We start from the raw sequence: 20307 nt of genomic DNA on the forward strand, positions 1-20307 counted from the left end.
TATTTTTTTAAAGAATACAACAAATAATAATGATAATAATATACAAGAACAATATAATCAAAAAATAGATAAACTGCAATTTTTTTGTTGGACTAAATATGTTTGTGGGAACATATATTAATCTTATTATTTCCACCTTCCAGTAGGCAACTTATTGTCAAAAAGACCCTTCTATACTAAAGATAAGTATATTATTTATTTCTAAACACAGTGTTCTCATTTTAGCCATCTCTTCTTATTTTTAAGTGACATTTTCATTTATATTTTCTTTGAATTGTGACGCATTCTTGTGTTGCACATCTGTCTAATGACTGACTGACCCAAATGTAATACAAGCCTGTAAACACAGCTCACCACAAACCCCAACCCACAAATGCATTCCATCAATGGCTGTGCGCATACTTTTCTTATTCTTTGAATAATATCCCTCGTTAAAAGAGTCAATCCGATGTCCTACTTTCACAGTCACCTGACATTACACACTAACTTTGAGTTGCTGGTGAAATATCCAAAAGATCCCCTTCCTCCTCCCTCACCACCTTCCTCCTCCTCTTCCTCCTCCTCCTCCTCACCTCTTCTCTCCTGACATGATTGTGATCATCAAGCAACTTTCAACACCGTGAAAATCGCCCACCTGAGCTAAATGACGATACTTTAAATGGTGAGATGTTTTTTTTTTTTTTATTCATTGATTGTTTAAACTACTTGCTATTTTGTTGTATGAAATTCTGTGTGTTCACCTGTGTTATTTCCTCCTCTTCTGGTGACATTAGAGTCAGCGGAGATGTTGGCAGGTGCATTGCTTCTGGGCACAATCCTTACAGCTTTACCAGGTTGGTTAAAATATATATATATATATATATATATATATATATATATATATATATATATATATATATATATATATATATATATATATATATATATATATATGTATACATATATATATATATATATATATATATATATATATATATATATATATATATATATATATAGCCTTTTTGTGCAGTATGTGTGTGTGATATAAATGTCTTTACAAGTTAGGATATTTTTGACATCATTTGTGTTCACATTGATAAATATTTACTTATATATTTCTGTATTTATAATAGCTGAGCTGTGTGCAATCAGTGTTAAGTCCAAATAAAAGTGATTAAAGAGTCATGTATGAGTTTTGTAACGTTCTGCAGCCAGGTGTCCTTGCCTTCACACTTGGAGTTATTTATAAGTATTGATCGCCTTTTTGTGCAAGCTGGTCACCCCAGGCAGGCTTTGTTAGCAGCGCAGAATGTCACCATCAAGGCTCTTTCTCACTGACTCCATTTTATTTGATGCAGTTTGACACTTCATTCTCCAAGGAGTATTTTTTTTTTTTTTTACTCGTGTGCTTTGGAAAGAATTCTTCCCTCTCCTCTCTGAAAGCTTTATTCCAAACCAAAAACCTGCAAAAGGCACATTTTTCTCGCAAAGAAAAATGTGTCTAGTGTTCAATTGGTATCCAGGAATTACATGACCTGAAGATCTTCTTTAATCTTTTTGGTATGTGTTGGTGACTTGCATGATGAACATGAACAAAGTTCTGTTTGTTATTAATGGACTCCATAATGTGGACCACACATACTGTATTCCAGTACTTCTGTAATAGTGAGGTCTCTTACTGTCTTTATTCAAGCTTGAACAATACACACACACTTCCAGCTAGGTGGCAGCAGTGCTGAAAGTAATCAGTAACTATTTTTTATATTAATAAAATTCATAAAACTGCCATGCAATTTCTCATAAGTTGTTGCAGATGTTTACTCAGCTCATTTTATTAATAATCTATTTATATAATCATGATTGCATGCAGAATGCTTGTGCCATCATCTCATACAATTAGGGATGTATACCGAGTACCGGTATTTTTTGGTACTGGTCCCTAATTGGGTCGGTCCAAGTGAACCGTCTATCAATACTGCTATCTTTACGCTGTCACGTCCCTTCAGGTGCCGTTGCAAGGCATTAAAAAGACACAGCCAATCGGAGTAAAACTTTTAACGTCCAACTTCTCGTTATACAGTACACGGAAGTAAACAAAATCATAGATTTACACGTCATCGGACTGAGATGGAATCAATGTTCGCTAAAGACAGAATCTAAATGCTGATGGTTGCAAAATGTGACTGAGATGTTGCCATTGAGAAGAAAGGGGGAAATTGTGTTTACCATGCACTTGGCGAACATTCACCTCCATCATGGTGCCGTGCCGGCCAGGGTCCAGCTTTCTGTATGAGGCAGCCCTACACCGTGCACTCTTCTGGGCCATAAAGCTGTGTGAAAAGCATCTGCTTGTACTGCAACCAGTTGTGGACCCGACCAGTGATTAAACACATTCATTGATAAGTTCATGATAACTTTTAATACTACACACTAAAAAAATGCCAGGTTATTTTCATAACTGTATGTATGAGTTGCGAGTTTTGGGTTAAATGTTTGAGTTATGTTTATGAAGAGCAATCCATTTTTAGGGATATAAAGGTAATCGTTTAACTTAACTGCTGGGTTTTCAAAACTATGAACCATTTTTGGGTTGTTTTTCAATGAGTAACACATTTTTGGGTGAAAGGCTTTTTTATTAAAAAGGTACTTTTTTCTTGAAGGGAATTTTATTAAAGAGTACTCTCATTAACATTATTTACAATCACACATCTTATGTACATGAAAATATTTGAGCATGCTGTGTGGAACTACTAATGTCATGATCTGTCATGTTTTTTTAGTTTTTGACTTCCTCAGTTCCTGTTTTGAGCACCCCTGGGTTTGTGTTTTAGTTGCCATGACTGCAGATTGTTTCCACCTGCCTCTGATTAGTGTTCAGGATGCTCACCTGCTCCTGGGCACTAATCAGAGAGCTACTTCTTCCCTGCTTTTCACCACACACTCTTTTCGGGCTTTCTTATTTGCTTCCACACAACAGTTGTGACAGCTACTAATTTGATTCCTCTGCTAAGCTTTGCCTTTTAGTTTGTCTGTTTACATGCTAAGCTTGTGTTGTTTGTTGTTTGTATCCTGCATGATTTATGGACAATAGATAATTTCCTTACCTGCACCTTGTCTCCGTAGTCTAGTCTGAATACGGGGGTAACGATCCACGCCATAAAATGTGACCCCGCCGTTACAACTATGACCATACACAGCAATTCTTGTAAAAAAAAAAAAAAATTCACTAATATCTTGCTTTTGGGTATATTTTAAAGTAATAAAGTAATTTTGATCAGTAGTTGGGAAATAGTGGGACAAAGCAGCACTAAAACTTGGGTCAAGCTGCGATGACTTGCGCAACCCAATAGTTGGGTTTGGAATAACCCAACATTGTAGTGAGCATAACTCAGCTTTTGTGTGAAATAAATTCAACCCGGTAGTTGGGTTATGAATCAACCAACTTTGACTTGGCATAACTCAACTTTTGGTTTAAATAATTAAACCCAATAGTTTGGTTGGGAATAACCCACCATTAAATTATCATAACTCAACTTTTTGGTCAAATAATTCAACGCAAAAGTTAGGTTGGAAAAGTTAACCAAAATGTTGAGGTAAACTCAAATAAGGAAATCCTTTTCTAAACCAGCAGTTGGGTTAAAATTGGGTTATTTGTTAAGCCAACATTTTTTTTGTGTGTATAGTTGGACCACCAGTGTTGAAATGATAACTGCTGCATCTTAGAAATTCTATGGAATACTTGGAAACATGTTACCTCAAATTTATTAGTACATTGTTATTGTGCTTTTTCTTATTTTAATCCAGTTTTAGTTTTTTAATACAGATGCATACTCTACATATTCATATCACCTAGCCCTATAGCGTGGGTGTGGACTCGAGTCACATGACTTGGACTCGAGTCATGAATTTGATGACTTTAGACTTGACTTGACAAAATGTAAAAAGACTTGCAACTCGACTTAGACTTTAACATCAATGACTTGTGACTTGACTTGGACTTGAGCCTTTTGACTTGACATGACTTGCTACTTTCCCCAAAACCCAACGATTAAAAAGTTATTCAGGAGCGCTCCGTATCTTCCTTTGTGTACGCGTGTTTGTCAGCGTATGTGCGCTACCTGTCAGTACAACAGCCAATCAAATTACACCCATGTTATTTTCGTCACACAGCATTCAGCCAATCAAATTGCAGGAAAACCAACGAAGAAGAGCTCACAATCAACCCGCCAGTGAGGAAAAATGATGGCAAAAATAGTTTTGTTCGGGGATTAAAACTACGAGTTGGTCAACAAAAAATGAATACCAGTATGCAAAGCATGCGGTTTGAAGATTATAGACGGAGACGCAACAACTTCCAACTTCGTTTGACATTTGCAAAAAGAAGGGTAAGTTTTGAATGTAAACTAACGTTTATTGGCTGAGTAACTTAACTTTTATTTATTGTGTAGTTAAATCAGTGAGGCTGTAAACTCACTGCTAACGTTAGAACCATAGACATTTTATAATCTAAGGGTACGCAGCATCGAGCGCTACTGCCTACTCGCGCAGACGAGACGCGAGCCGCCATCTTGGAGTGGTGATCCACTCCACTCAGTGCAATTAATCTGGCAGGAGCAATGAACTGTCAGCGCATTTCATTTATTTTACCTCACTGAATACCACTCATTTTCACGCACTTTTGTGTCATATGTGTAGCTATGATAAAGGACACATGTTTTGGCCTGTTCATAGTTTGCTTAACAGTAATAAAATATTCTTATATGCTATAAATGACCAGTCGTCCGAGATCAAAACTGGGAATAATAATCCCAGAGAAGGGGGGAAAAACGGTCAGCTATTTTTAAATTGAAGAAACAATATGATTAGGTTATATATACATGTGTATATCCTACATAAACAATGTATGAATATATTAGATATCTATATACCTTAGAGACCTATAGACTGTATCTCTGTTGCTGCAGCAGCAGAGTTTATTCTGTCTTGACACTTTGTATTGATATTTTCTATTACATTCTTCCCTAAATAATAATGTTTACAGTGATTGTTTTATATGTATTGTTTATGTATGTTGCTTTGGATAAAAGTGTCTGCCAAATACTTAAACATATATGAACACCTGAAAGTCTTTACATGAACTAAAACCCCCAATCTGTTTCACTGGATTCAGAAAAAACCAAAGTTTGTCTTACCCAACAATGTTGGTATTTGAATATTGTTACTTGAAGACTTATTCCTGGTTACAATTATACTTTTAAGAGAGTATTGTCTTATTTTTGCCTAAAATGAGAATGCATCATAATCAGTGGCGGCTGGGGAATTTATTTTTAGGTGTGGCTGAAAGTTTGTAAACCAAATACCTGTAGGGGCGGGGTCATCCTCCCCCAGAAGATTTCTTTGTGATTTTCACATACAAATATTGAAGATCTTTGCTCCTTCTCAACTCTGTGGTAATATTCTTTTCACAAAATACAACCAGGTTAAATCTGACTTATGAAAAGTAATCCCTCGATTCCTATTTTCAATAGTCCGCTCATTTGAGTAGTAAAACGCTGAACACCAGCCCGACATCGTTGTTTTCTACCTGTCAGTTTAGGCTGCTCGCCGGCACCATGTCACCTGTTCAAGATGGCGGCCAAATTGCTCGTGTAATAGCAACCAATGCTGCATCTACTTATAAGATGTCTATGGTTATAACGTCATTGCAAACACGACAATCTGTTGCGTCTACTGCAGTTCACTACTTTATTCATACTTTTTGTCAAGTGATTTTTTTTAAGCAGGGTTGCATGAGGTACCTACACATAACGTTACGTTGGTGAATGCATCACACACAGTAACGCAACATTAGACGGCGGTCAGCAGCACCATGTATTTTAGCCAGCTACAAAAAGACAGACATAGTCAAATAAAGGTCAGTTAAAATGTATACTATATTAAGAATATGTGTACATATTGCATAGGGCCCTGACATCTAATAAGTACGACTCTGTTCATTGTTATGTTCATGTATTTTTGTTTTTCATGTGTACGCACACATAAACACACATACAGTATGAGATGAGATCAATGAGATAAGGTAAGAACAGGATAGAAACTGCTGTGGAACTAGTTACAATGCAATATGCCGTGGAAATACAATGTTAACACGTTTGTGCAAATAAGTACAGTTGCACTTGTTTTTTTAAAATGTGTTTATTCTGTAAAGGAATGAGTTAAATGTTTAAAATGACTGGTTAATAGTGCTATTATGAATTGCAATGTTTGCACAATTTTTTCCTGCAGTTTCAAATGCACTTGTTTTAATAAATGCATACAGCGTTTTAAAAGCATAGACAATCCGTGTAAATATATTAGTCTGGGGTTAAAAGGACTTGAAATGACTCGAAACTCAAAATGCAGGACTTGGGACTTGACTTGAGACTTTCCAGTCTTGACTTTGGACTTGACTCGGGACTTGCCTGTCTTGACTCGAGTCTTGACTCGAGACTTGAGGGCAAAGACTTGAGCCTTACTTGTGACTTGCAAAACAATGACTTGGTCCCACCTCCGCCCTATAGGGTATGTGATAATCAGATTGGAATAATCACAAATAAGGAAAAAACACCACACAAATGGTTGTAACAAAACAATATTACATCCTCAAAAGGCCCTCAAAGTCCTGTGTCTAGTGAACCAGTAATCCACAGGCCAACATTAATCCACTTAAAAAAGTTAAAAAATGTAGTAATATAGCCATCTATAAAGTTGCTCAGAAGCAATACAGCATCCACTGACAGGTTTCTAGTTGCCGTCTGACGTCACTCCAACGCTCAAAACACTCCTTTATTAAATTACACACCCACCTAACATGCTAATTGATTGTATTGATATAGTTGATATGATAAGAATTAGGATATACAGTACCATGTACAAGGTCTGTGTTCTGTCTACATAAATAATATTTCCAGCTGAGTGTAGATGTAATTATTTTAAAAAATCCTGTGATGGATCTCAGTTCTCTTTACAAGATGATGACATAACTGAGTTGCACCTTGCACTGCAAATATAGTTGGCTCGTTTGAGGCTTAAAAAGCAGGTGTTGATAAACCTTCCGTACCGTGAGACTCATGTGCCAATAAAAATGTTAATGAAAATGCTGTGAGACTTACGTGGCATTGCGATGCCGGATTTGTTCCTCCGTGTATGCGTCGGGCAAGAACACAGCGAAAGTTAAGATGTAAAAGGATTTATTAAATCAATAAAAAGGCTAGGAACAAAAATACTGGTGCTGGACAGAAAGGGCAAACAAAAAGCGCTAGCATGGAAAGCTAGGAAAACAAACGGAAACACAAATACTTGGCACAAAGGCACAAAAAGGAAAAACAAAGCAAGTAGCATGAAAGCTAGGAATAAAATGAAGCGTAGCGTGAGAGCTAACGAGTGAGAGCATGAAAAACATGTCAACTGTTGCGTGAAAGCAAACTAGGATCCGAGACAGAAGAACGAAACAGGGCAGGCTTATATAAGGCAGTGATCAGTAGAAAAAGGTGTGCGGGAACCGAGAGTAGCAGGTGGAAATAATATGCAGCCATGGTGACAAAGCAAACAGGAAATAAGGAAGTCCAAACAACAAGATGTGAAAAAAGGAACAAAGCAGCAATATGTGAAGATCCGACCAACAGATCACAACAAATGCATTTTTAACAACTTTATTTACACCAATTATATATACTACCGATAAGAGTACCAATAAAAATCGGTATTTATGAAGGAATATTGGTAAGGGGTTTTGTAATGACAAATTCTTAATGATATACATCCCTACTTACTGTGATTTGCACAGTTAAATACATTTTAAATGTTTTCAATAGTTTTTCAATTCAAGGGGTTGAAATGGGCACTGAAATCGGGTACTGGGTACTGAATTTTTTAATAGGCACAGACGGAAATCCACCGGAACTACTAGATACTGAGTCATGTAAAACCAAACACTGCCATATTTCAATACCTCTATTGCATGTGACATCACGTCCGGTTGAAAACTCGCCACTGGCTCAAACACTTGGCTGGTAAACGAGCACGAAAAGCGGACTTCGCCAGTCTAGGTAAAAATTTTCCATGCCAACAAAGCAGGAAAAAAGCTCTTAAAGGTAGAGAAAGGCTCCACTTTTGAAATGTGCTAGCTCTATGCTAATTTACATTGGATTTCCCATTGACATATAATTAGCTATTTTACATGGCAATTTCAACACTTCCAAATTTGGTAATCCAAACTACAACCAAAATGCACATTACAATCGAATATCCTGTGTGTAATAAACAGTTGTTTGGAAAATTTATTTTAAAGAGTAATTAATTATAGTTATTTGTTACTTTTCCAAAAAAGTAATTGAATTACTCATAAAAATACTCAAATTATTGTGTCATTTTAAAAAATTTAAACTTTAAATATCTGGCTTAACCGGTTGAGATGTTTCATTATACCAGAGTGCGTGTAAGTGCCTAAGCAAAGGCGGGGCCTGTTGCTAAGTGATGTGTGATGTCAGCGCCCAGACAGAGCAGTACTAGCTCAGACTTGCAGTTTGCAGGCATCGATGACAGCTCTGTTGAATCTTTTTACTTGATTTTGTTAACGCGAGGTAATAAAGAGATTGAATGGGTATCCATGGCTGTAGTCTCCTTGTCCACAATCAGGGTATTGTAGCAGTACAAGCAGGTCACTTCAATTACTGATTTGTTGTTCAATATTCCCTCAAAGTAGAAATGTGTATGTGTGCGTGTACTTAAAGGTTGTGTATTGTTTGCTGAGTGATGTTACCTCCTTCTATTTGATACCAAGTCCATTGTAGTGTGGTGTTAGTTGTTGCTTTCATTTAGAGGAATATATTTCCTGCATGGAACTTTCTGTGCTTCTGACGTTGTTTATTAAACATAAAACTACAGCACACGTTTTATGTCACGTTACATCAAGCGTCTAGCTAAGTCATTAGTAGCCGGGTAATCATATAACGCAGTCATTCGGACCACTGGTAATAAATATAATACTTACAGTTTATACAATTTGTAGGGCGCAACAAAATAAAGATCTGGAACATGGCAAAGACTACTTCCTGGCTAAGGCATAACACTGTAGTCTATACACTACTGCCATCTAAAGTCTGGGAATTGCTACTGCATGCATACTCTACTATAAAACACAGTACAGAACAGTAATTGCAAATAAAACAACTGGTAGAAATGGATGGATGGATGGATTGATGGATGGATAAATGGATGGATGGATGGACAGTGCATCTGTGTTAAATTGAAAAATATATTTATACTTAAAAAATAAAGAAAAAAATAAAATGTATTAACACATTTGAACACACACAAAAATAACAATAAATAATAAAAACATTAAATAATAAACTCAATAATTAATTAAATTATTAAAGGTGCAGTATAGGGAAGGGATTCATATGGCTTCATTCATTAGTGGATTTTGCGTGAGATGAAGGTAGGGGGTTAATGATTTTGCAATGCACTCTGCTGAAAATGATGAAAAGCGCCACACCACACGGCAACTGACGCTGTGGTCGAAGTTGGAATTGCCAAAAAAAAAGGTTTTAAGTTGATCAACACTCTACTGCCTTCTGGCGGCTAAAGTGGATAGGGGACCCCCTCGCCCAATGTATTATGTTTTATGTGTCAGGTAAACAAATACTCTTACCACTGTAATTTTATATTAAAATAGTTAATTACAAATTTAAGTAATTATTTAAATATGTATTTTTATCTTATTTTTTTCCCATTAAACCATCCATAACAACACTGCTCCAGATGACATTGTTAAGCCTTGTGAGCAATGTGGAATGACAACGCAGGACACGCAATGTTGACAAAGCTGAATGCTAACAACACGGCTAATGGTCGTAGCTGCAACTGTCAAGTTGACTATGTTTTTGCAGAAAAAAATACACTTGTGATTTCAGCACATAGAAGCCCAGTTCTAACTTAAAAGGGAATTGTACTTCTTTTGGAATGTTGTCTATTGTTCACAATCGTTATGAGAGACAAGAACACACATGTTCTTTTTTTTGGTAGGTTTTTAAAAATGATTTTAAAAAATGCTTAAAGGTGTGGCTAATGGGAGTCACCGTTGTAGCCTTCAAAACCCTCTAAAACAACTTCAAAAATCCACCATCAACATTTATATACACTTTGCAAGTATATATGTAATGTTGTAACAGACACAATCATAACAATAAGTAATATGTAAAATATTTCCTATATTTTAGTCATTTTAAGTATTGCCAGAACTACTTTCGTGTACGCATTTATTTACGTTTCCATAGCAGCGCACTTCCAACTTCTGGCAACAATTGTGTGTTCCTACTTCTGGATACAAACGTTAGCATGTTGTAATTAGGACAGACTTGGTAACAGGCATCAAAGATTACTATTTTTGGATAAATGAGGTTTGACAACCTTGTCTTTTTGAAGCTGAAAATGCAGAGGATGAAGTACTGCTTATAGAAGCGAGCACGAAGACAGAGTGAAGCCGAGAGAGTTAGTTCGGCGTGACTTGGTGGTGTAAATGTTGAGCTCAGAGCCAAGCTATGCCAACAGAAATGGATTGCTTACCCAAAATCAACTGGAAACGTCCCCGGCCAGCTGGACAAAACAAACAACTGTTCATCGAGTGAGTCAGTTTACTATTGATCATGATACTTGCAGCACGTCATGCGTGTTAGTACAACTTTGTATGCTGTCGAGCTAGCTGTGTACAAACATACCATGAAATGTGGGCTAATATTTTACAGATACTATAACACAGTTGTTCATGTTTTTCGGTAAGTACAGATTTTTGTCCTTTTGCATTGTGTTGTGCATAAAAAACTCAAAAGGCGCACCGTAGAAGCTGGCTTATCTCTTGCCAAAGCTAGCTCACGGTTGATACCGTTGCACGCCGATGTTTTAGTATGCTAGAAAAATAGTACTTACAATAACAATGTTGCTACAGCTGGGTTATTATACAGGTTACGGAACGTAAGTGAAGTATTGTTGACAGTTTTTGAATGTATTTTAAAGTGTTTAAGAAGCAAAATGGATTGCTCCCCATTGCCGCAGTGCGAGCCACCCAAAACGAGATGATTTTTACATGTTCGAATGCAAAGTAAAATAAAAAATGCCTTCTTGTCTCTCGTAAGTATTGTGAATAATAGGCAAAATTTCAAAAATGTGCCGTTCTTCTTTAAACGAATTACACAGGATGTGACATAGTATTTCCATGTTATAGCCATCTTATGGCCATTTTAATGGCCTGGTGACGACCATAGCAATGACACTTTGAGGACCATCTGGGCTACCAGTGAGCACACTAAAGGCCACTATTATAGGTGAAATGAGGGTAAGGGTGACTGCATGGGTGTTATTTCATGTTAAGAGGGCTCTAATAATGCTAAAAAAAAACATATTAAAGGCCTACTGAAACCCACTACTACCAACCACGCAGTCTGATAGTTTATATATCAATGATGAAATATTAATATTGCAACACATGCCAATACGGCCTTTTTAGTTTACTAAATTGCAATTTTAAATTTCCCGGGACTTTTTTCTTTAAAACGTTGCATAATGATGACGTATACGCTTGACGTCACGGGCTGTTATGAATATGAGCGCTGCGTACACACACAGCTAAAAGTCGTCTGCTTTAACAGCATAATTACACAGTATTTTGGACATCTGTGTTGCTGAATCTTTTGCAATTTGTTCAATTAATATTGGAGAAGTCAAAGTAGAAAGACTGAGTTGGGAAGCTGTAGCCTTCAGCCACACAAACACACGGTGATTCCTTGTTTAAAATTCACGGAGGTGAAACTTTAGTATGGATCACAGTGAACATGGATCCCGACCGAATGTCAACCAGCAGGTTTCGGTGAGAAAATTGTGGTTAAAAAGTCGCTTCTTACCGGAGATCAGCTGAGCTTGTGCCGTCCATACAGCTGCCGTCGACTTCCCCGAGACACTGCGAGTCAACACCCGGCCGTGGACACACACCTCCGACTATCAGGTACTGTTAAACTCACTAAAACACTAAAAACACAATAAAAAGATAAGGGATTTCCCAGAATTATCCTAGTAAATGTGTCTAAAAACATATGAATCCATCTCAATGCAACGCGATTGCAATCGCGGTTTGTTTTTTTTAAACTTTTTATTTATTTATTTTTTTTCTAGTCCGTCGCTATCAATATCCTCAAACACAAATCTTTCATCCTCGCTCAAATTAATGGGGAAATTGTCGTTTTCTCGGTCTGAATAGCTGTTTTTGTTGGAGGCTCCCATTAAAATCAATGTGAATATATGAGGAGCCCTCAACATGTGACGTCATCGTCTGCGACTTCCGGTAGAGGCAGGGCTTTTTCTCCAGTTGCGAACTTTATCGTGGATGTTCTCTACTAAATCCTTTCAGCAAAAATATGGCAATATCGCGAAATGATCAAGTATGACACATAGAATGGACCTGCTATCCAAGTTTAAATAAGAAAATATCATTTCAGTAGGCCTTTAAGAAGGTTACAAACAGTTTAAATGCTCTATTTATGAAAATATTTGATTTATTGATAACAATCCTACTTTGCAGAAATTCGGTATAGGGGCGATATAGCTCGGTTGACAGAGTGGCCGTGCCAGCAACTTAAGGGTTCCAGGTTCGAACCCCGCTTCCGCCATCCTAGTCACTGCCGTTGTGTCCTTGGCCAAGACACTATACCCACCTGCTCCCAGTGCCACCCACACTGGTTTAAATGTAACTTAGATATTGGGTTTCACTATATAAAAGCGCTTTGAGTCCCTAGAGAAAAGCGCTATATAAATATAATTCGCTTCAAATTCATTTACCATAGTCAGGTTTTGCCACTTGTCTGTTCATCATTCTACATGAACCAGAAAGTATTTTTCTAAAACAGAAACACAAACACAAAAATGATGTGTTTTCCCCCTTTTGTTAACAATTTGATTACAATTGCTTAACAATGTTGACCTTTTGTTATTTGCTGCAGGGGTCCAGAGCAGGTGGAGTGTGTCATTCTCACGAAGAGAGATTTGTGTGTGGGCAGGAACCACCGTAACGCTGCCTTGCCGCTATGACTATCCATCAGGTAGCGTAGCAATTGTTTCCCTAAGTTATTTTTATTACAATACACTTTGCAATGATGTAACATTGTCATCTATTTTTATCATCATCTTCACAGGTCACACAGTGAAGTGGGTCATGTGGTTTCGTGTGTCATCTAATGGTCGAAGGGAGTTCGTCCATCACTCTGATCCAAACCAAGTTAGCCTGTCCTACCGTGGACGCACACGGTAAGACAATTTGGACTCACAGCGTGCAATGAAATCTCACTTTTCGTTTGTGATCTGTTCCACAAAAACAGGCAAGAACAGAATTGTGGGAAAATCGAAGCAATTTTTCCCATGAAAAATAATGTAAATCCAATTAATTTGTTCCAACATCCAAACTAAAAATGGGGTGTAGTCATAGCTTTTCATGCAGGAAACAATGCAAAATAAATATAAACAACAAATTAACATTTAACATGATTTGTTGGTGAACGCTGCAATAAGTGGAAGTGTGGCGCTTTTTTTTCGGGATTGGTAACCAAATTTGGTGCTTTTATAGGTACCAACCTAAATCTGTCAGTACTACTGAGTACCGTTTCTCATAAAATCCAACGATACCATATTTCTTTGAGCAGACACAGTTCAAGCACTTGGCGGACAAATAATGGTCGGATTCTAGTGTACTGTAGCTGATGTTGCAATGGTTCATGCCAACAAAGCAAGTGTTCCTAATAGAAAGTGCTCAAGGTAAGGCTCCACTTTTCAAAATGTGCTAATTTGATACACACGCACTTTGGAACCACTAAAATAAATGCATACTTAGTGATGAGACAGAAGTATAAGACAACAAGATAAAACAAATTGACTGCACAGTTATTACGTCTATGTGGCATAGTGGCTGCCAAGTGGTTCCTTCGTGGATGCGTCAAACGTGAACACAGCTAGGTAAGGTTTAACAAGTTTATTTAAATAACAAAAGGAGCTAGAGAACAAAAACACTGGAGCTAACAAAAGGAAAACCAAAGACGCTAGCATGAGAGCTAGGACATATAACTAGAAAACTAAACTGGCATGTAGGCACACAAAAGGGAAAAACTAAACATTTAGCATGAGAGCTAATAATGAAATAAAATGCGTAACGTGAGAGCTTGCGAGAGTAATAATAAATTGTGTGTAAGCAAATGAGCATGACAGACGTACCGTTGCGTGAGAGCAAATTACGGACCCAGACTGAACAAACAAAAGAGGAAGGCTTATATAGGGAAGGTGATTAACAGTAGCAGGTGTGCGGGACCGTGAGTAGCAGGTGAAATCAATGGGTAACCATGGTGACGGACTAAACAGGAAATAAAGAGGTCAGACTACAAAATGTGATACAGAAAAGAAACAATAAACAAGAATATGTAGTGATCCGAGTTGCGGATCGCAACAACTGTTATCATTATCAGCTTGACGTTTAATGTTAAATAAATAAGGATTGGTCGATTTTTTTGTTAAACAAATTAACATTTATTCATACATGAACACATGCAAAAGTAGCAAACATTTTTACAGTTATCACTGTTACCAATTGGTACCGTACCATTATAGAGTTTGGCCGATAACCAAGACATTGTAAGAAAACCGGGGTGGATGAAAAAAAAGGATAAAAATACTGGCACACATCTTTGAATTTGTTGGGCTTTGACTGCTCCATTCCTCCTGGGCTAATTCTTCAATCGTACTAAGACATTCTGTACATGTCCGTGTAATTAAATGTGCAGGGAAGGTTGCTTTCTGTTCCCTAGTACAGAGGTTCTTAACCTTTTTGATCTCATGACCCAATTTTTCTACTACAGAAGGTTCCGAGGCCTTCTCAAACATTAACCCTAAATTTTCCATCAAACCATATCCAATTGCATTTACAACCGGCAAAGTATGTAAAAATACTGTTTTAACATCACAAACGCCACAAATTCAGTCCGCCATTTTGAATATTCCATTCAAAACATCTTTGGCAATTTCCGTAAATTTGGGGTGACATGATGTCACTGGAGGAACGCTCCTGCACCAACCGCCAACAATACTCCATTTACATGTCATGACTTGAAATTTAACCAAATATGCGCTGTATTTATATTATAGGTGCTAACACAGATGGCCTGTTTTAGCGGAGCATTGATAGCAATGAGCTAATGCTATCTTACGCTGCTGTTGCTGCCACATAAGCCGGCAGCTGCTTCTGCTTTGTCTCAAACTTGCTAAAAGTACATTCTAAATTATAATGAATGCGTCTCTCACCTAGTAGTAGACAAATGTGGCCATGTGGTCCGACAGGCTGGTTGACTTTCACCTCCCAGAGTTGGCGAAAAAGACGCCAGTTGCTGCAACTTTTGTTTTAACCCTTCATGAAGATTGTGATTGATTCTTCATCTAAACGAGATTGTGTGAGCATCCCGTCAGTCGGAATGAGAGTGGAAATTGTACATTAAGTTTTTGGTTTATTATGGTTAGTTCTTATGTTTTGCACCTAGCAATGCTTCTGACGTGTTTTAGTAAAGCTACATTTGTTTAGCATTCGGCTTCTAAAAGTTATTTCTCATCCTCCTTGCATTTAGATTCACAAATATAAGGTTCTGGATCATCATTTTTCCCAAAGTACTCTACGTCACGGATCACGTGACTGGCTTGCACATTAACTCTCAAACTTGGTAAGCCTTTTGGTGTCATAAATCATATGGTAATAGCTTCAATATAAAGGCATACTACTGGTACTTTGACACATAAACCTAAGCTTAGGCCAAGGCCAGGTTAACTAGAAAAATAAGTACTAACCAAATATACTGCATAGGAAGGAACTTTTAAACTATTGACGAAAAATATATGTACATATAATTGTGTTTTGCTAAATTAAATGAACCAAAATAATAATTAATAGGTTTCTTAACTAAACTATCAATAAAATTAAAGCGCAAATGAAAATACAGCTTCTTTGCTTATCATTATTCAATTATTAGTCATGTTTTTTGCGCTGAAGAAACATCTCTGATTTTTTGAGATTGACATTACTGCCACAAGTGGTGGAAAAATGTATAACAACTGAGTATGGCTGCATATGAGCCCACTGGTGATGTCAGTAACTGCAGTGCCATTACTAGTTTCTAATCTATAGATAGATAGTACTGTCGGGCCTGAACTGTATTCCACATTTTTGTAATTTCAAAAGAAATTCTGAGGGCATCAGCTCTTATCCTGAACCATAGACACATAATACAGCTGCGTGAAAGTAACTAGATCTGCTAGAACAGTAATTTCCTAAGATTCACAGGAAACTGTATAACGTGCTCAAAATATATGTATTTAATAAAGCAGCTTATTGATGTCTAGGAATGAAATCTGAAAAGCCTACTCAGTTGTGGGACAATGTGGCTCAGATGGTAGACTGGCTGGGCCAGCTACTTGAGACCCAGCTTCGATTTCGGCTTCTGCCATCCGAGTCACTGCCGTTGTGTCCTTGGGCAAGACACTTCCCTTACCTCGCTCCCAGTGCCGCTCACACTGGTGTATGGATGTGAATAAATGTTTGGTGGTGGTCACAGAGGCCGTAGGCGGAAATTGGCAGCCATGCTTCCGTCAATCTATTCCAGGGTCGCTGTGGGAACAAATGTAGCTTACCACCAAAAAGTGTAAAAAGCGGGGTGTACGAAAATAAGGTACAACTTTGTAACCGTTTTTTTAATGTATCTATTTATGTATTTATTTATTTATTTGAATTGGGACGATGCATATTCATCAACATACTGTGGAGCTCATACGGACAACAGCTGAGAAACAGATATTTTTTGGCAGCCGACTAGGGCAGTGTTTTTCAACAACTGTGCCGCGGCACACACACTAGTGTGCCGTGAGATACAGTCTGGTGTACCATGGTAGATTATGTATTTTCACCTATTTTGGTTAAAAATATTTTTTGCAAACCAGTAATTATAGTCTGCAAATGATGGGTTGTTGTTGAGTGTCGTGCTGTCGAGAGCTCGGCAGTGACCGTGTAATACTCTTTCATATCACTAGGTGGCAGCCGGTAGCTAATTGCTTTGTAGATGTCGGGAACAGCGGGAGGCAGTGTGCAGGTAAAAAAGTGTTTAATGCTTAAACCAAAAATTAAAAAAATATGAGTGCCCCTTAAGAAAAGGCATTGGCGCTTAGGGAAGGCTATGCAGAACAAAACTAAAACTGAACCGGCTACGGAGTAAACAAAAATTGAATGCTGGACGACAGCAAAGACTTTCTGTGGAGCAAACGCGGCGTCCACAATGTACATCCGAACATGACATGACAATCGACAATTTCCCCACAAAGAAGGATGAATACGACTGAAATATTGTTGATTGCTAAAACTAAGTAGATGCGGGAAATATCGGTCAAAGGAAGACATGAAACTGCTCCAGGAAAGTACCAAAAAAAGAGAAAAAGACAGCAAAATAGGAGCCAAGACAAGAACTAAAACACTACACACAGGAAAACTCAAAATAAGTCAGGGCCTGATGTGACAGGTGGTGACAGTACACCTACTTTGACACAAGACCTTAATTGCTTCGTTATGGTTTAAAGTCGTATTCAACAATTGCGACAACGACGTTTTAATGTCAACTGAGATTTGTTATTTAATGATTTCTGCTGGTCGTGTGCCTCCGGATTTTTTCAACGCAAAAAAAGTGCCTTGGCTCAAAAAAGGTTGAAAAACACTGGACTAAGGGATGCTTGTGTCCCAACAATGGATCCCACCCTTAAGAATCAGTGGCCTAGTGTACATCATCAAAAACTATAAAGGTATGCTTAGATGAGGTTGGTGTTGAATAACTTACACTGTACAACCTTAAATTACACACATAATTTGGTTCTGTGTTGAAGCTTTTATCTCAAATCAACGGAATTAAAATCATTTGCATTGGCGTTTGCTCCCCACCCCCAATAAACAGCGCAATTCTAACATGTAAAAGGAACATGCCTTTTAAAAAGAAAAAAAAGTTTTAGATCAAAAAAATATGTTCTATAAAAAGCACAACCAACAACGTTACTATTAAAGTAATGTAATAATAATGTACAGCATTGAAGAGTGGACTTCTAGCTGCTTCCGTGTCAAACACAGCATCAGCAGCTTTTCCCTATTTTTACTGATACATTTCCGCCGTTTAGATATCATTTCAACATTCTCAGCTGGCGTTAGACTGATGGTGCTTCAGTACGGTGCAGATTTGCAGTGATAGGCTCGAAATGTTTCGCCAAGTTGGCAACATGCTCTGTCATTTTTTTTGATGATTTATTTCTTTATTTCACTGAATATCATCCACTTCTTCTCAGCACTGTCCTCCTCACTCACATGTTTCCTTCCCATGCTTGGAAAACAAAGTTACATGGATCCCTAGTTATAAGCTATTGCTAGCGAGGAAAATCAGATTTTTTTGGTGGGATCTCACAGGGTTTACTGTGACTCAAGTTTTTGCATGCAACTTAAAGCATAAGAATTGTCTGAGAGGAAGTCTTATCCCAAACACTCTTAAGTTGAGGCACTGCTGTATTTATGGCCTTACGCTCCGCCCGCAGACCATTCGAGTTCTATTTCCACTTCCTGTGTGTTTCCTGGCCAGGCGTCATATTACTTAGTCCTTATAGTATAATTGTGACACATTCATAATGAATTGCAGCTACATCGGCGGGAGCTACTCCAGCTGTTCGGTCCAAATTCGAGCTGTCAAGCTGAGTGATGCGGGCCAGTACCATTTCAGGTTCGAGACAGACCAGCCGCTAGGAAGATGGACCTCTCCAGACACCATCGCTCTGGACGTAACAGGTTCTTTCTTGCCAGTGCTGAATCAGCTTTGATAGATAATACTGAGAAAATACAGGAAGCAGTTGGCCAGGTATTCACACGAAGGTTTGATTTGTGTGTGTGTGCATATGTCAGACCTCCAGGTCCAGCTGCATCCAACCAGGTCAGCCAACATGTTTGGCTTTGGGGAGACTGTGTTTGTCGGCTGCCAGGCCAGTGGATGTGCTGCTCCCGGAAGGAGCCTAGCTTTGTACAGGTGAGCGCAATATGCTTCTCGTTTATAAGTCGGAATAATGAAGTCCTTATGCCGTTCATTACGCACAGGAATGGACTAAACCTAGGTTCCTATGACAAATGGATGACTATTAAACGCTTTGACCTTGTGCACACGGGAAAGTACATCTGTCGACCAATCCCACCGCAGAATGTGCAGTCTCCACCCCTCTCATTGGCGCTGGGCCGTAAGTAATTTTGCTGATTTTTCTAATGAATCCCCAAAAGCAGGGCTGTCAAAACCCTTTTTTCCCAAAGGACCAAATACAGAATAATTAGGTCCAGGGTTGCCTCGGTTTGTTTCTTTTATTTCAGTACAACTTCAGATATTGATTTCCTTTTGACATGGGATATTAACTAGGGCTGTCAAATTGAATGCATTAACGCATGTAATTAATCACAAAAAAATTGCGTATACAAATATATGCAGATTAATCACACATTTTATTTTGACTGTACGTGTTCCTTTATTTTGTTTACCTGAAATGCGGCCCAGGTTGTTACATGATCATTTATCAGGTCAATGCGTACGTCAGAGCAAAGATTAATAAAGAGTATAAGTCTAGTGTTCTTTGTGGAAAATAAACCTTGATGGGACTTAAACATACTTTTAGTAGATATTTTAAACAACAGATGACATCAAAGTAAAACCTTTGAAAATGTTCCTGGATGACATTCTGACAATTTGTGTCCAAATATTGGGGTCTTTTTTTGAGTTAATTTAAATTATGCAAGTGAGTATTAATCTGTGATTATTTGTTGAAAAATCCACATTTAAAAGTGTGATTAATTTGATTTTCAAGAAATTTTTTGACAGCATTATTATTAACAAATGAGGGTTTTTCTTTTTCATGTTTTGGTGTTATTTCAGTTCCAGCTATGTTATTTTTGGTTTTCACCGACTGTGTGTTACTCCTATCTATATATATATTAGGGGTGTGGGAAAATATTGATTCGAATACGTTGTGCGATTCAGAATCGATTAATATTTAAAAAAATAGATTTATTTTTTTTTAATTAATCCAACAAACCACTCCACAGCAATACCATAACAATGCAATCCAATTCCAAAACCAAACCTGACCCAGCAACACTCAGAACTGCAATAAACAGAGCAATTGAGAGGAGACACAAACACTACGCGGAACAAA

The 20307-nt window shown here is 37.7% G+C and overlaps 1 protein-coding gene across 1 annotated transcript in view; it reads left to right on the top strand.

Moving 5' to 3' along the window:
- Positions 1 to 257: 257 nt before the first annotated feature.
- The window catches only part of si:dkey-33i11.1 (sialoadhesin), a 44185-nt gene continuing 24135 nt past the window's right edge, over positions 258 to 20307 (top strand). Inside the window, exons 1-7 of the mRNA XM_061916307.1 lie at positions 258 to 661; positions 774 to 833; positions 13014 to 13112; positions 13206 to 13317; positions 18759 to 18904; positions 19019 to 19139; positions 19208 to 19344. Coding sequence (XP_061772291.1) covers positions 785 to 833; positions 13014 to 13112; positions 13206 to 13317; positions 18759 to 18904; positions 19019 to 19139; positions 19208 to 19344 — 664 coding nt within the window. The 5' untranslated portion in view covers positions 258 to 661; positions 774 to 784. The remainder of the gene's footprint in view (positions 662 to 773; positions 834 to 13013; positions 13113 to 13205; positions 13318 to 18758; positions 18905 to 19018; positions 19140 to 19207; positions 19345 to 20307) is intronic.

This window comes from Nerophis ophidion, linkage group LG11, assembly GCF_033978795.1.
Source record: "Nerophis ophidion isolate RoL-2023_Sa linkage group LG11, RoL_Noph_v1.0, whole genome shotgun sequence".
Classification (NCBI taxonomy): Eukaryota; Metazoa; Chordata; class Actinopteri; order Syngnathiformes; family Syngnathidae; genus Nerophis; species Nerophis ophidion.